The sequence below is a fragment of the Limulus polyphemus genome, unplaced genomic scaffold, assembly GCF_000517525.1.
Source record: "Limulus polyphemus unplaced genomic scaffold, Limulus_polyphemus-2.1.2 Scaffold3046, whole genome shotgun sequence".
Classification (NCBI taxonomy): Eukaryota; Metazoa; Arthropoda; class Merostomata; order Xiphosura; family Limulidae; genus Limulus; species Limulus polyphemus.
This window is the reverse complement of record NW_013668656.1, coordinates 29873-47413: the sequence shown is the minus strand read 5'-3', so window position 1 is coordinate 47413 and position 17541 is coordinate 29873. Positions and strand designations below refer to the sequence as shown.

Sequence of the window (17541 nt, the reverse complement as noted above, 5' to 3'; positions counted from 1 at the left end):
GGTATATAAAAGAAGGTAATGTAATGTGTGTGTAGAGAGTGAGTAATTGAACTGCAGTCAGAGAGTACGAGAGACGTTATAGCGTTTGTTTAGCGCGATTGTTGAAGTTGAGTGTATCGGTAAAGTTATATTCGGAAAGAATAAACCAGTTTTATTAAGAAAGGACATGTGTCGCTTAAGTTTCGTCGGAACGAAGTTACTCAAAATCAATTAACAAACGGAGACGTAACAGTATTATTCAAGCAGCTGTTCCTTCAATTCCGTTGTTAAGGTTTATTCAAGATAAAAGTTAAGCCCATTTATTCTTGAAAATACGTTTACTAAATAAACAACACAGTGAATAAAAATGTCTGTTCATTTAGTAATCATTTATTATTTTTTGATATAGAAAAAAATGATTTTAGTTTCCCTTGTAGGACCAATAAATGGACAAAACTTTTAGTTTCCATGCACAGTATATAAGTGAAAAAATATTGGTCAGGTGTGGTAGTTTCGTTTCTAACATATAGTTGTCCCCCGGTGGGTCAACAGTAAGTTTTACAATGCCAAAATTGAGGGGCTGTATCCCCGCGGTAGACAGCGTAGAGATAGCTGTGCGCTAAAAACAACAAAGTAACGCATAGTGTGTGATCTTGTAATAATTAGTATCGTTTACATTAGCCATAAATCACTTGCTATACAATTTTGCACAACACTAATGACTGAGATTTTCAACAAAGGACATAAGATGAATTTCAAAGTTATTCTTTATTACTTGAACCACTCAGTTACTCATATTAATTTTTCCATTTTCTTTGCTTATTTATCCATAGTCTCCTCGACAATAACAAAGTAGTAAAACGTACATTTATTGGAATATCAAGAAAGTAGACATAGCGGAAACTACATAGTGTTGTCGTGTGACACGAACAAAAACTATCCTATCTACTCAAGATGTGTCTAATAATCTTTTTAATGTTGTTAAAAACAGTACTAATAGGGCCAGTAGTAGTGGATTTAATTATAATCAGCAGATTTTAGTAAGTAACCGATTTCAGCCTTTGGCTAAGGCATTTGATGAATTTAGAAGTGAAGGATAAGAAAAGGGACGGATAGAGATGGGAATGAAAAGCATGAGGTTATTGTTATAAGAAATTTTCTAGTGTGGCACGTGAATAGAATAATTCTTGGGATAAATAAAGAGAAAAGAATTAGATTATGCTATCCAGGGGCGGTAGTGGAGGATATAACCGACAGAGCAAATGATATAGTAAAAGGTGTTAGTAGTGATGCAGTCTTCTTAGTGTACATACGAGCTAATGATGTAGGGAGGGGTAGGTCAGAAGACATTATTGTTAAGTACAAGGCATTATTAAAATCATTCAAAGAAAAGAGCCATAATAACTTAATTCTGTCAGGAATATTGCCAAGACTTAACTGTGAGGATAAAATTACAACTTGGTCACAAGGGCTAAATACTAGGATTATGTTAACATGTAAGAAAAAGCGGGTTAGCTGGTTGGATTTATGGGATCAGTTCTGTGTGAGAAAAGAGTGTTTAGAATGGATGATTTACATTTAAATAGGGTAAGGACTAGCTTCTTTGTAAGGACTATTAACTCAACTGTAACTAGGATTAGACAGTGAAAAGGGTCAAAAAATTAATGAGAAATATGTCGAGAGAGGTATAGTGTGGGAACTAGGTACAAAGGTAATTTTAAGGGTAGGCTAAACTGTTAGTATTGTAATGCAAGATGTATAAGAAATAAAATGGATGACATTACAACACTTGTCGAAACAGAGGATTTTGATATAATGGGAATAACTGCGACCTGGCTAAATGTAGACAATTTTGATTACAGAATTTCTTTGAAGTACAGGGCTATTGGTTGTTTAACAAGGATGGAGAACTAAAAAGGGACAGATAGGATATTAGGTTGAAATGATGAATACAAGTCTAAACAGGTTATAATACTATTGTATAGGTCATTGGCTACGCCACATTTAAAGTATTGTGTTCAGTCTTGGCCTCCTTACTTCAGAGAAAACATTGAATTGTTGAAAATGGTTTAGAAAAGGGTTTCTAGAATGATACTCTAGATGAAAAGGTTATCATACAAGGATAGGTTAAGATCTTTCAACTTGTTTTCTTTTGAAAAAAGAAGAGTTAGAGGAGATCTGATTGAGGTGTTTAAGATTGTTAAGGAAATTGTTAATGAAGCATCATCTTTTATTCTATTTAATGATGAAACTAGTGGACACAAGTATAAATTTTGGTAGGGTAGGAATCATCTTCAGCTAAGTCAACTTTACTTTACTAACAAGGTGGTTGTTCTTTGGAAAGGGTTGTCTTCAGATGTAGCAGATGCAGTTAATTTAAATGAGTTTAAGGAAGAGCTTGATAGATATTTGAATGATAAGGGCTGGCTTTGATAGAACGGCCTAGATGGAGCAAAAGGTCCCTGGCTGTCCTTTAATATTATATGTTATGTTATTTTGCCTTTTGCGTAAAATATAAGTAGATATATAAACTACTGTTCCATGAGGTGCAATCTTTACATCTCCTTAACATCCGTAGAATAATAGAAGTAGGTGATATTGCTTGTCAAAAGAAAAAGTGGTGATATCAAATGTAGAGCCAAGTTATAACTGATCAAAATATCTTACATGTACAGAAACAGTCAAGTTAGAATAAAAGATGGGAAGGTCAGTTATGTAAAGATCTGTTATAAAAATAGCTAAAATATGTAAAAAACAAACCTTGTAAATATGTAATTCAAAAGTGAGAAATTTATATTAACTTCGATCAGAGCAAGCTAAGCATTTAAAGCGAAAATATAAAATCTACCTGGCAATCAGTACAAGTTAAACAAGAAAGAAATGGGAAAAAACTTGATCCCTTCTTTTAATGAAATATGTTATTAATTAATGAAACATCACTAAAACATCCTTGTCCCATGCTTATTCATACTGTCTTTTTTTGGACATATTTTTTCTTTTTCTAATATTTAATTTTGTGCAATACATTTAAGAACTTCTTTTTTAGAAAACTGGTTGACCTTCAGTCTTAGGTTGGTTACGCTATAACATTATTGCGCTTATTACAAGTTCCACTTTCCTTGACCCTCTATCTTTTACATAATACATATAGTTAGAATAACTAGTGATTTTCAAACATTTGCTCTCACAAAACCGCATATAGATTCAAAGTTTTTGTAAATTATATACAAAATTAACATAAACCTTGAACATTGATGATCTAAGTTACTTCATATACACGGTAATATAAACAAACAAAAACAATTATTGAAACAGTTCTTCCAACTCGTATGTTTAGAAAGAGCAGGAAGCGCAGGATTTGAACAGGATTAAAACAGAAATATATATATTACCTGTATTGATAACATCCTGAATCTAGACCTTTCATATATTTCAAAGAATTTAAGTATTGCTTAAAATCTTTCAAATTCATATATTTAATTATGTTATTTAGATATTTTTGGCAATCTTACACGTTGCGCAAGACTTCTCAACCCCAAATTCTGTGTCAAATGACTCGGAAACTTATCATCATCTTATCCTTAATTATACCGGCCGACTTGAGTAGTTAATTTACTCTTTTGAAATAATGTTCTTAAAATATCAAAATTTCCATATGATGTACAATAATACCTTTCACAAAAATTATATTATCTAATGTTTCATAGTTCCAGGATTTAATTCACTTGAAATATTATTTCTAACCAGAAACGTCATGTAACTAATGTGTTAGAGTCAATGCCTCATGTCGCAAAATATTAAAAATATTATATCAAGTTTATCTAAAGTCAAAGTTTCTAGTATTTATGATGATAGAATAAGTATATTAATCATATTTTGTTTGAAATATTTCAAATTTTCTTGCTTTTAGGAGACTATTTTTAAATCTGAATACTGGAGTAAAGGTCTAAGTCGTTTTAATGAATCAAAGAATGACATATTCAAAATGTAATTCCATTACCTTCGTTATGTTTGGTATCTTCTAAAATAATAGACCCTGCGAAATAGGAATGCCTTAGTTAATTAATTTTATTTTATAAGCTTTGTTCGGTTAATTACTATGTTAATGACTAGAATAGTGAGACAAATGAGCTTTGTATACAACATTGGTTATATTAAATACCAAAACAAAAAGATAACTCTTATTAAAAGCTGATTATATAATTATTTTTATGGAAAGCAACAGAACCTATGATACTAGACTGATTATTTGTTTTGGACGCAGATGGACTATTCATTATCAATTTTTTTGCAATAGCGGGTGATGAATATTCTATTTTTACAATGTTAATTCCCAGTAGTTGTTAAACTCACCTGAGATATCAAAGGTAATCTGGTGACAGTTGTTACTCTTGTCAACACCACATTTGTACACAGCTCCCCCTTTTGTCACAGTAGGCTGAGTTGTCTTGGCTGTGGGGGAACCAATCAGTAGCCTGAAATAGTAGTAAAAATAACTATTACTTCTCAGTACGTATATATGCACATCAAAATAATATAACAAACAAGATATGAAATGTGTGCGCAACCGAAAAATATATGTTTAGTTAAGTTATATTTTTTTATAAAAAAGTTCATTTGTTGTCAACGGTTAAACGATACTAAATCTGTCCACAACTGAGCTGAACAAACGTTTGACATTCATTCCTACGACACAGTTTTAAAATCAAGGTTATTTCCTGACAATGAGCAGTATTACTGACTTAAATAGAATTTCTCAAAGAACCGTAAGAAGCTCCCATCTTGCGTCCAAAGCTGTGACTTACACAGCGCATGAAGAACAAAGAACTTCTGTTAGTACGTAATCTAATCTTTTACGATCTCCATTAATACAATCAGACAATGGAGTTCTTTATGTCCCATGCTCGTGCTTTTCGACTAACGGTTGTAAAGAAAAGAAACCAAAGCGGAGGTGGGGGATGTGGTTGTCATGGTATGATGACCTTTGACGTTACTCGGAAGATATAAAGGAGAAACTGGCAAGTTCGAAAAAAGGAGAAATCAAGACGATGTATTATAACTGGTAACTGTTTTCATAACAGTGTGTAACATATTCATCTATATCTAAAAAATGTATTTTTTTTTATAGCAAGTGATGACTAAAGTACACTTCGATGTAAATAACCATGACAATTAGTACTCATTCAAACATATCATAAACTCTCATTAGTTCGAGCACAGATATGCTACACACAGAATAAAGCATATATTCAAAAAATATAGTTGAAATGAGTTTGTTGTATTACTAAATTCCAAGATATTTTCTTAAATAGAGAGAGAGCTTATTTATTCAATAGTTCTATGCCGGAATGGCCAGTTGTATTTTCTCTATCTATATTATTTTATTGTATTTTTGTTGACATTTATGATTTCATTTTTATTCATAATTCATCTTACTTGTGTTGTTTTACTTTATGAAACCCCGATAATTTTTCAAGTCACGAAGTAATGCATTCAAAATGGAAGCACAAGTTAACATATTATGAAAACGTTACACTTCCAAATTATTTCGATGATTATCATAGTGACTTTGCTGTAAGGGATAATTGTGAGAAACCAGTAACCAAACTCGAACATTTAAACATCGGTTAAATCCTTTTACAACAAAAATTGTAACTTCTGAACACAGCTGGATACAATATTTTTAAATTATGCGAAACGAGTGATATTAGTATTAAAATTTATCATCAAAAATTTATTTTTTAAGTATATTTAATTTTTCGAAGGCTATGAACATTGGCGCAATATGTATTTACATACAGAGTATTATATATGTGTGATGTGGTTAAAATCTTACTAATAAGATTTATTTCTGGCTTAAAATATCGGAAATATATTGAGTATGAACAAAATGTTTCTATAAAGCTATAACTAGAAGAAAGTATACGTATTGATTTCCCTTCGAAAATGATAAACTGTGACTCCCATAAAATAAATCATCAGGGTTAAGCGTGTATTACACGATCTAGAAAGTTTCACTCGTGCCAGCTGTAACCAACTATTTCACGTTAAATTAATTGTCTTCGGTTAATTGAGTTCAGTTGTGCCGCATTTTTCAAAAGAATCACGAACCAATTAGTCGTATATGTGGCGTAGATGTATCACCTTCACTAAACTTCAGACATAATAAGTGAATAATGAAGAATACAGCCAATTTTCGTCATTGTATATGCAGAACCAAGTATGCAGTGACAGTAAGTCGAAAACAGGTCAAAAGTCGGGACACTTGCAATCAAAAAAGATTTATTTCAAATAAATGACTACAAGCCCTAAGAATATCAAACTGTGACAGTTGCGATATAAAGGAACGTCCATTATGCGAAGTATGAATATTTAATACTGAATTGTTGTTATTCACTATAGAATTTCCCATAAAGATAAGTAAAAAATGTTACTAGAGTTTCTAGATCTGATTTTCACGAAGTTAAAAACTACTTGAAAACAATAATGGCAACGATATTTCCAAGTTGAATAAAATATTACTGCTGTTTGCACTTATTTCAGCACATCAGTTTTATATATATTATAAGGAGTGAAATCAAATCCTCAATAACGAATTAATGATCAAAATAATACTTTATAAAGCTATAGATCAAACTGTAACTAACGCCTACTTAACAAAATAAAAATGTAATATCTCATTCGTAGCTTCTGTTAGTTTGGTGTCTACATTGAGTAAAATAACACTTTTGCCAATGAATACAATGGTTAGATGCAGTGACGTCATGGACCTAATTTCTTTTTGGGGGGAGCGCAATCAGGAAACAAAATACCTTTGTTATTAGTGGTGCATTAATAATAACAATCATACAAACAATAAAAAGTGGGGTGCTTTTTACCTTTCATATTAAATCTATGCTGTTACCTTGATCAACTTATTGGTTTCCAATACAGACAAATATTTTAAACATATTTAATCAAATGTTTATACAATGGATTTGGAATTATTAGAATAGTGTATGGGAAGTAATTGAGAAGAGGGATATTCACACCCGTGGCCTATCGACACGACGCCATTGGTTACATAACACCACCATTTCTTGACGTTAAAATAATGTTTTAAAAGCTGCTTTTGGTTTTTTAGTGTGAATAGGAAGTGTCAACTTCATAACTAAAATACACTATGTCCTCTCAGTCATATAATATAATAATAAAGTAGTACAAAACTGTACCTATTTTGTTCATTATTTTTTATTCAATATATATTAAGTATCTTCTGAAAAAAATAAATGCAGTCTTCTGCGATATCGGACTAACCTCAAGAAACACTACTTTGAAAGTATGTATGTATCAAATTTGACCTTCATTTCTATGTAAGGTGATGTATAACTTATTAATAATTAAAATTATCATGCTTATAATTTTTTTATTTAGTTTGAGGAAGTACTGTACTGAATATTATATATATACATGTATTTATTCACATCTCAGTAATAAAGACCTTGACTGGTTTACTAATTCAACTGGCCACTTACCAACTTTTACCCTGGGTTCTATGTAAGCTGACGGAGAAACCAAAGTGGGTATTTGATGATGCATGATGTATCAATACTGTTGCTAAATCTATGTTAAATGCTACAGTCCACTTTACTAACGTCAACAGAAAAGCCGTTATAATCAACAGTGAAGCACCGTGAAAAGAAGTAATCCCGAATTTTCTTGAAGTAACTCTAAACATGGTGAAGTAGCAGTATGGTTCTTCTCCCTACCCCGGTACCGAGTTTATTGTACTCTGGCCTGCAGCCAAAATCACAGCTCGACTCGTCCAAGTTTTCTGCACTGAAGCATGTAGCAGACCTCCATCTTCGCGTCTCTTTAGACGTGACGTCACAAAGCATCCATTCATCTCAGTAACTGTTTTTTTTTCTTTTGGATATTACAATTCTGTTATTTAGTACTATTTTGAACTAAACATTGTAATGAATTACCTAAACATATGCAAAATGCCACTCCTAAACTGAAGCTTTTGTATGCCTATAATACGAAAGATGAGAGAAAGGAATGAGCAGTAATAATGAGCTTAGATATTATCCGTTTTGTAAAGTTTATTTGAAGAGTTCTAACAACTATAACACAGAAATACTGCTTCTACTAGTGTATGCACTGTAATGATTTTTGAACCACTTGTTTTTCTTTGTTTGTTTTCTAATTAAGCACAAAACTAAACAATGGGCTATCTGTGCTCTGACCACCACAGGTATGGAAACACGGATTCTAGCGTTGTAAGTCCGAAGACAAACCGCTGTGCCACTGGGGGGCTTGAATGACTTATCCAAATATAAGAAGAAAAGAACTTTTAGTAAACTCCTACGTATTCCTAATAAAATACAATCAAGAATACCTCAAAAAATTTCTTTTGTACTAACTTCACATGAGTATTAAAGTTTTTCACTGCACATATAATAAGAGATACAAAAACAAATAGTTTAATGTAAAGGCAATTTATACATGCTTACAAGCTTTATATAAACGAGAAACACTATGTAACTTATGGGCTTTTCTCTAACAAGTTAAAGCTTAAATAGTATGACTGTGGATGTGTGAAATAAGAAACTTTTTCATTGTGCTTAATCAAAATTAGTTATGATCACTATTTCAGTTAAAACGGTTTAAGTAGTTTAATATTCATATTTTGTTACCAAATACAGTTTCGTTAATTTTGAAACCTGTGAGCATTCTTTACTTGTATGGTCTAAACAATTCCTGTTTTACGAACTATGTTACTATTGAATTGGTGAAATGTATTCATAATACAAATGTTTATGTGTGTGTCGACGAAATTCTTAAAAGAATGATTTTCGAAAAGGTGAAAATTTTATTCCTACATTAAAGGTAATACATAATTAAAGCATGTGAACCTACTTTACATATTAAAGATTATACATATTGTAGCCTACAATTGTTTAGTAATTCGTTAAAATAGAGTTCTGGTGAATTATCATCGGAAGTTTATGAATGATTTCTATCACCATCATTCTCCTGTGTCTGAAATACAAATGCCATAAAGTGCTTTAGAAAACTTGCGCAGAGTGCCTTTAAGAAAGGCCGTTTCTTATCATTGCTTGGAGTAATTCTCTGATACTTATTGAAACGCAAAATTCGGAAAACTCAGTCGTTATATGATGCATGTATAATCCCTCTTCGAGCTGGTAAAATAATAAAAAAAAACAACATTCAACATGTCCCAGAGTAATAACAGTTGACGTTTGTTTTCATGACACAGAGGGGTTGAAACACACAAGTAATCTTTTATTCTGCCACTTTTAGACATTGATATGATTCTGCTTATCTAAACAATAAAGTCATTAGAGGCATCCTACAGTTGCTGTTTTATTTAGATATTTTATTTTTTGACAGACTGATCTCGTTTATGTACTCATGTAATCACTTCAATTATAATTTTATACCTGATGTCAGATGTTATGTGTGCTAGTCTTTGTTTTATATTTCTTTTTATTGAGAAGTAACATCCACAGTTTGTATTTTTTAGAAACATTGTTTGTTTGTTTCTGAAGCACAAAACTAAACAATGGGCTATCTGTGCTGTGTCCATCCAAGACTAACAAATTTTGGATGCTATCGTGGATTTGCAGTACTTGGATTACCTTTTTTAAATCGATATACCATGTTATGTTGTAAGAATATATACTTAAATCCAAAGTATTTACAAATTTGCTACTGTTTGTACGGGTAAAGAACAACTTAAACCCAAAACAGCTTGGCTGTAAAAACAAAAACAACACCAAGAAAAAGCTATTTGTGACTAAACAGTGACCAAAAGAGTTACCTCAGTGCTACTTACTAATTCGGTTATACTTACCATGTGAGTAGCTATTGCACTTCTAACTTCAAAATGCTGCTCTTCAGAGCCAGTTAGTATATAAGACATGTAATGGTCTAAAGTAACTTGCCGTTACAATCAGTGTTGAACCAACAAAACAAATTCATTGTACTTTGACAACTACAGAAATCCTAAGTGTGACATTCAAACTACTGAAATACAAAGTTGATAACTTACCAAAACACAGTAAAGAAATATGTGCCTAGCCAGGACTTGAAACTAACGTTAATGAACAATACAATATATAAATCCAGATTAATAAATATTTCAATAAATAAACGAATCGGGAAAAATAGAACCAGACAAATAAAAACACCTAATTTTAATGATCATCGCATTAGCCTACCAGTTAACTTTGGAGCTGGTTGTAGCCATTTTAAGGAAATGTGGTCAGTTATAACTGCAAATGCTTCTCCATCTAAGTATATCTTAAATTTTTCTATAGCCCAGACTACAGCTGGACATTCTAACTCTGTAGTAGTATAGTTGCTTTATGCAGAGTTCAGTGTTCTACTGGCATATGCTATGACACCATTCTGACACAGAACTGTTTCTAATCCAACATTTGAAGCATCAGTATCTTAAAAATATTGTTCATCTTTTCGTGGAAGTTACAAGACATGGGAATCACATAAATTCTGCTATAATTTCCGAAATTCATCTGCACACTGTAGGGTCTATTTCCACCTGATACACTTCCTTTGTAACTGATATAAAGGTTCAGAAATTGTAGCAAAGTTCTGAATGAGCTGATTTTACCAGGCACACATACCCAAAATGTAATTAACTCTTTGCAATTTCTTGGAGTTGCGAAGTCTAGCAGCTTTCACTTTATCATCATTTACGTATATTCCTTCACAAGCAATTTTAAATCATAAATACAATACTTTTGGTTGGCAAAATTTGCTTTTAGAAACTTTTACAGAAAGATTAGCTGTATGAAACTTGTACAAAACCAATTCAAGGTATTTCAAGTGTTGTTCAAATGTGGGTGAAAACACTATAATATCATCAATATAGGCCTTGGAATATACAGTTGCTCCTGCTAAACCCTTAACCATAAAACTCTGGAACCTGGCAGGTGTACTTTTAAGACCAAAAGGCATCACTTTAAATTGATAAAGTCCATTATCGGTTATGAAGGCTGTTATATGTAAAAACTAAAATCATTGGTCTTATTCTTAACAATAACTACTGGAGAAGCCCAAGAAGAAGTGTATGTTTCAATTAACTCATCACGAAGCATTTCATCCACTTGATCATATAGCACTTGTAGCCATTTCAAGGCAATGTCGTCAGTTATAACTAAATTCTTCTCCAGCTGGACATTCTAACTCTGTAGTAGTATAGTTTCTTTCTGCAGTGTTCAGTGTTCTACTTGCATATGCTATTACAGACATAGCTCAAAAAGGCAATTCCCATCACCTCTAATGTGCTTTAAAGATTGAGAATCTGATAGAGTTAGAATGACAAATGATCCACCTGATACATGGATGCACAAACCTCAGGCCTAGTAAATTACAAGCTTGTTTCTGCCATTCCTCATCAACAGGATAATACTTGTCATCAGTTATTTCACTTTAAGTTTACCTTTATGCTTCATAACCAAAGAGCCCATTGCTTTAAAAGTAACAACACCAGGTATTACCTTCGTTCCTAGTTTCTTTATAGGTGGAAGAGACTTAACAAACAGTTCAACCAATTTTCATTGTATGGGTGCCTTCTTTTCCACAGTTAATTGATGCTGCAAATTACCTTTTTCAAAGTTGCTACTAATCCTCTTTAAAGCATATTTTGTCACTGGCAGTTAGTTCTACATCACACAATTTAGCACATTGTGCAGGTACTGATAATGACTCATTCACAATGCTAGAAGTGCTCTAATAAAAACCAAATACAAATCATTTACCCCTTTGTGCCAAGATGCAGTTGTTAATGTTTGATCATTACAGTAAATTCATTTTCCATTCACTGAAATGACACTTATATAACCAACACAAGCCTTCTTGTTCTGCCTCTGGTTCACACTTGATTTCAGTTTAAACAGACTTTCACCTACCTTAATTGAACTACTCGGCACAAAGTTGATACTAGTCTTTACCTTACTTGTTGTACTTTTCCAATCATCAAATTTAAATACAATTAACTATTGAGCACTACCAAGCTGGATGCGCACCTCGAGTGCAGTGTTACAGTTGTTACATAAGTTACTATCTTCCACTGTCCACTCTTGATCAAAGTTAAGTAAATCGTCCAAGAACTGAAATATTCATGACTGTTTGTTTCTTGTTTATAGCAATAATTTTGTTTCATTTAGTGCACAAAGTTTCTGTTGTAACACAATGGTTTATTAAAGAAGACAGGCTAGTATGATGGTGCACAAGTGCTTGAGATAAATGTACAGGATCTTATTGACAGTGTGCATCAAATGGATCACCAAGCTCGTTACAAATACCAGTGCTATCTAAAGTTGTGTGATCAATATTTTCATAGTTTCAGCCGTGTATGCATTATAATGTGACGGTCAATCCCACTATTCGTTGGTAAAAGAGTAGCCCAAGAGGGTTGCAGTTGGGTGGTGACGACTAGCTGCCTTCCCTCTAGTCTTTCACTGCTAAATTAGAGATGGCTAGCACGGATAGCCCTCGTGTAGCTTTGCGCGAAAATCGAAACCAAAACCAAACTTTCATAGTTTTTGGTGAACTGTTTAATTGATTTATAAATTTGTTACGCACAGCTTTCCTACATATAATGCATTTTAGTATGCTACTAGCACAGCTTCACAAGCCATCACTATTGGTAAAACCTTTCTTGGGGAAAAAGTTAACGATTCTGCTGTATGATTACCATATTGTTGATGAATTACCAATGCTGAGTTTGTTGCACTCTACTGTCTGTCAGGAACAGCTTTAGACCTCTTCGTTAACGACAGGAGCATGGGTCGAAATGTCTGCCAGAGATAAACACATTCCATCACAACATAATCCAATGCTTTTATAAAATGAGAATCTGTATTTATCAAATGAAGACCAAATAGACTAGTATCACTAGACATTGCCAGAGGTAAAGATTGTGACGCCAATGTCTGTAACAACATTGTGCAGAGTTAATCTCTGCGACTTGTGTATGGTGTTACACTTGGAATTTACTCTTTACTTTTTCCAATTCACGTTCATGACCATCACTAAACTTTATATTTATGCTGTCAAAGACACTTTCATGATCTATGCTATCCTTAATAGTACACCCCATTTACAAGTCAAAAGTCACGCCAATGTTTTTCTTGCAGCCAATCTTTATTACTATATCTTTTCCAAGCCAGCTGTGAGAGTACTGTAGCTTTTTGGATACTTTTAAATGAAGACACTCAGGACAATCCATCATATCTTTAGCCAACAAACAAATTTTTCTCCATTGAGATTTTTAAGCATTTATATATTTAGCTCATCACACATGTCTGGTTGGTAACAGATACACCATGTTAGTTGGAATGTAAGAAAGTGTTTTTACCCCTTCTTTCATTCTTCCACATACACTGTCATTATTGAAATACAACCTGTGCTCTTCCAACATCCTGAGATCATCAGTAGTAACATGGCCAAGACGAATTCTGGATAGCACAGAAACAAATCCTTGTTCTTCTTTCTGTCACATATTTATCAGTAACTCTTCATAGGAAAACAAATTTCTCCACAAGTTTACAGTACTCACACACACACCCAATGTGCTTTTGAGCAGTCTCTTGTGAAAGAGATAAATATACACTAGACCTTCAAACACTGGCAGTAGCTGTAAAAGATCTCCTAAAACCAATAAGTTTCTTCGACCAAACCATCCATCTTCAGCTTCTTCAGTTTGAAAAATTTCAGTAAGGTGAAGAAGAAGAATGTACATTAAAATCACATGACTGACTCTGGATATTTCTTTAATGATGAGTAACCTAACGTTATGCAACTTTTTCACCCACAATTTTCAGGGCATCATCAGACATGGGCCAATATTATGGTGTCTTTCCATGTTTCATTGGCAGCATCAGTAGCCAGTAAATAGTTAACCCATTGATATTAAATGCAGCAATACATGTGAGTGCTGCCATGGCAACGCTTTCCAACTTACTGTTTGAACTCTTGCTTTAATAGTTTTTGATTTAAAAACTTTTGCCAGTACTACCAAACCCACCAACGAAAAGCCTAATTATTTTGGCATTGCAACCCAGATCAGCATTTGCTTGGGCCTTTATGGTAGTCTTGACCTTATTGAACACCCCCAGTTGGTCCTCATTCAATTTTCCAAGTATCTCATCCACATCTACTCGTTCATCAGGGTAAATAATATCATAAAATTCTATCATAGCATTGTGTGCCTCAATAACAACATAGTGCAGTGGACCACCAGCAGGAGGACCCCCTTTGTTGTTCTTCGGCTTCAATATCTGTTCGATGTTTTTGAATCAGTTCATATACTTTGGTGTTCGCTTTTTGTAAATTAGGCAATTGGTCGTGATATTTGAAACCATTCACTAGGCTATTTTACAAGCATTAAATGCCTCAGTGTAATTGGAGCAGTTTCCCATTAAGCTATCGCGTTCTCCCTAAGGCTTAAACAGCAACAACATGGAATAGAACTATTTCTCCATTTCTTTTTGTGGTTTACATGCGCAATGGTTGATTATATATGGTTGTATCTTTTTTCAAGAAGCAATCAAGCCGACAACAGAATGTAGCATTGTCACTAGGCCGCATGTTCACAATGTCATAATAAGATAGAAAATCATATAGATTAGTATCCTCAAGCTCAGGTGCTCTGTTGGGATAATAAGTATCAATCCAAGAAGAATAAATAGATCTTCAGAATCCTCAGGCAACCCAGTTATAATGTGGTGCTCCTTGACTCTACGACTGCAAACCATGTTTACGTCAACCCATTGCATTACAATACCTGGATCTGTGTCATACAGTAGTAAGCCCAATAATGTGTCACTAGCCTCCAGTGCACCAAATTCTCAATGAGAAAGGCTCCTTAGTACAACATTCTATAAATGACTAGCTAGTGATTAGTTGCAGGCGAGTTCAGTAAATGCAGTATTGCCACAACATTTTTTTTGTTTTAGTTGTGTACTTTGTAATATACCAACTTAGAATTGTCGATTTCTCTACTGTAAGTTGCAGATCCATATTACCCTCCCAAAGTAACAACATCGCAAGGTTGTAGTCATTTGTCATAGTTCATTATCTTTGCATGGAAGATTGTATAGGTGTGAATTGACAATCAATGCTTTCCTTCAGTCTCCCAATTCAACAACACTCTGAAGATAGAATTTTTCCCTTTCAGGTCTTGGAAATCCATATCGACAAACTTTGGTAACACCAGATTTGGTCTTCCTTGACCTTAAGTAGCAATTGTTGCAACAGTGAGATTGTTATTTTGATAGTCTTTCATTCAATATTGAACATAAGCTTTTATCTGGAATCTGGCAAGTAACGTATTTTGAAAATATTCTACAATTTTTTCATCTGTGTGTATTTCAAACAGAGGAGTAATATTTATCCAAAGCAGTAAGTGAATATGTTGTAATCCACGTCTTTGATATTCTCGTCTCCAAAAACAATGAGTGACTGTGCCAATTGAAGCATCACATAATGTAAGGAATTCTAAAATTCCTTTCAACTTGTTATTGATAAACCTAGAAGCTGATATTCGATCACTTGTGGATAGATAAGTTATTTCAGCAAAATTAATCACACGTAAATATTCGCTCAAATCATCCAACATCCATTTAGCAGGACTCAGAGTAAGAAACAAAGTAGCTGGACCATAATGCAGATTCATTGCATTTAGGTAGATTCACGGTTGTGCCCAGTACTACTGACTGTTTCTTAAGCAAGCAAATGTACTGGTTAAATTGATTATCTAAAATTTATATGTACCATTCAGTCTTCAATTTCTCATGCAGGCAAATAACTTTTATTTGTGAAAGATTCCACTATTTAGCTGACATATGGTGGCATGATGAAGATGGTAGAACAGAAATTGATGATTTAGTCTAAATTGAGCAATGCGTGACTGCATTATAGTTTTAACATACTCTGAATCACCAAGCTGCACTTCCCTTGATTGATGATGCCCACTGTTACCATATGGGAAAAGTTCTAGGAAACTCAATAAATCTAACTGCTTGCAGTGTGAATCTAGGGCAGGTTCATTAATACATAGCATTTGATAAAAATCAGTTACATTTTCGTTCTCCCTAAGAGCATATAGTGTCTGTATAGTATAGTTTTAATACACCTCTTCGTCCTTCTTATGCAATTCTTCTAACCATGGGTTCTCTACCAAGAAGTTGCTCACAATGTACTTCAGCATCATTCTCCTGGTCTATAGCAATTTTAGCTTCATTAATGTCAATGTTCACTTCTTTGGTAACTAATTCAGTTATTCTTTGGTCTAATCTTAACCCTGATGCTGATGTTGGTAAACTAATGTTAAGATACAATTGATTGATTTCTTTCAACTTGCAAAGAGCCGAATACACCTTATGCATGTCAATTATTTAGCATATAACTCAGGTGGCGGATAGTTTTCTCAGTTCTATAATAATGAAAGTAGTAAGGGAAACATGGCCCAGCATATCCAAGTGGTTAGGGCGCTCGACTCGCAAACTGAGGTTGGAATCCCCGTCCCACCAAACATGCTCGCTCTTTCAGCCGTGAGGGCGTTATAATGTAACGGTCAATCCCACTATTCCTTGGTAAAAGAATAGCCCAAGTGGTGATGACTAGCTGTCTTCCCTCTAGACTTACACTGTTAAATTAAAGACGGCTGGCGCACATAGCTCTCGTGTAGCTTTGCGCGAAATTAAAACAAACCAATTAATAGCTGGACTGGACTAACAATGATAATGCTCATGTGCATTTTAGAAATAATCGTATCTGGCAAGATTATTGTATACTATTTGTTTTTGATGTGTAAATTTACTCATATTCTGTCAAAATAAGGGTTAATTCAGCAGTGCGGTATGTGTTTACTTCCGTTATCTTCAAACATACTAACGTTTTCATACTATATACGGGTGTTTATTGTTCATAATTATCACTAAGAAAAAATACATTTTTTATACCATGTGATGTGCTTTCGACCAATCATCGAAAATAATTCACGCTAGGAGCAGAATAATATTTTATGTTTTATTTTTGCGTTTGTTGTAGCAGTTTATATTGTTTTCAACATTTTGTGTGCAACACTCTTATTAAATGAAGTTAATATTCAATTCAAACGATTGAATAACTATCTTTTTGGAATAACGTTTGATTCTACTTTGTTAATTTAAATTTGTTAATTCAAAAACTTCTCAGGTTTAATAAACTTTATAAATTAAAAAATTTCTCATAAATTAAGATTTTTAATCATGACTAGTTTCATTCATATGCCTACATCAGGTGTCAATTAATACACCAGGATACGGTTTTCCTTATAAGGTGTGCCAAGGTCGTCGCGAGAACAAGGCTGAGCATTTTGACGAGTAAACAAAGCAGGTCCTCTTCATTCATTCTGCCGCAAACTACAGCCATTACATAAGTCATTAGACAGTTAAATATAGAGATCCACAAACAAAACTTTATATATATATATATATAAGTTCTTCTTTTGGCCAATTGTCGAAATAAATGGCTTTTACTTGTATT

At 33.4% G+C, this 17541-nt stretch overlaps 1 protein-coding gene across 1 annotated transcript in view; it reads right to left on the bottom strand.

The window, feature by feature from the left end:
* LOC106468534 (integrin alpha-PS2-like) overlaps positions 1-7794 on the bottom strand; it is a 104458-nt gene extending 96664 nt beyond the window's left edge. Inside the window, exons 1-2 of the mRNA XM_013928966.2 lie at positions 7494-7794; positions 4333-4454 (exon numbers count right to left, since the gene is read on the bottom strand). Coding sequence (XP_013784420.2) covers positions 4333-4454; positions 7494-7696 — 325 coding nt within the window. The 5' untranslated portion in view covers positions 7697-7794. The remainder of the gene's footprint in view (positions 1-4332; positions 4455-7493) is intronic.
* Between the last annotated feature and the right edge of the window lie 9747 nt (positions 7795-17541).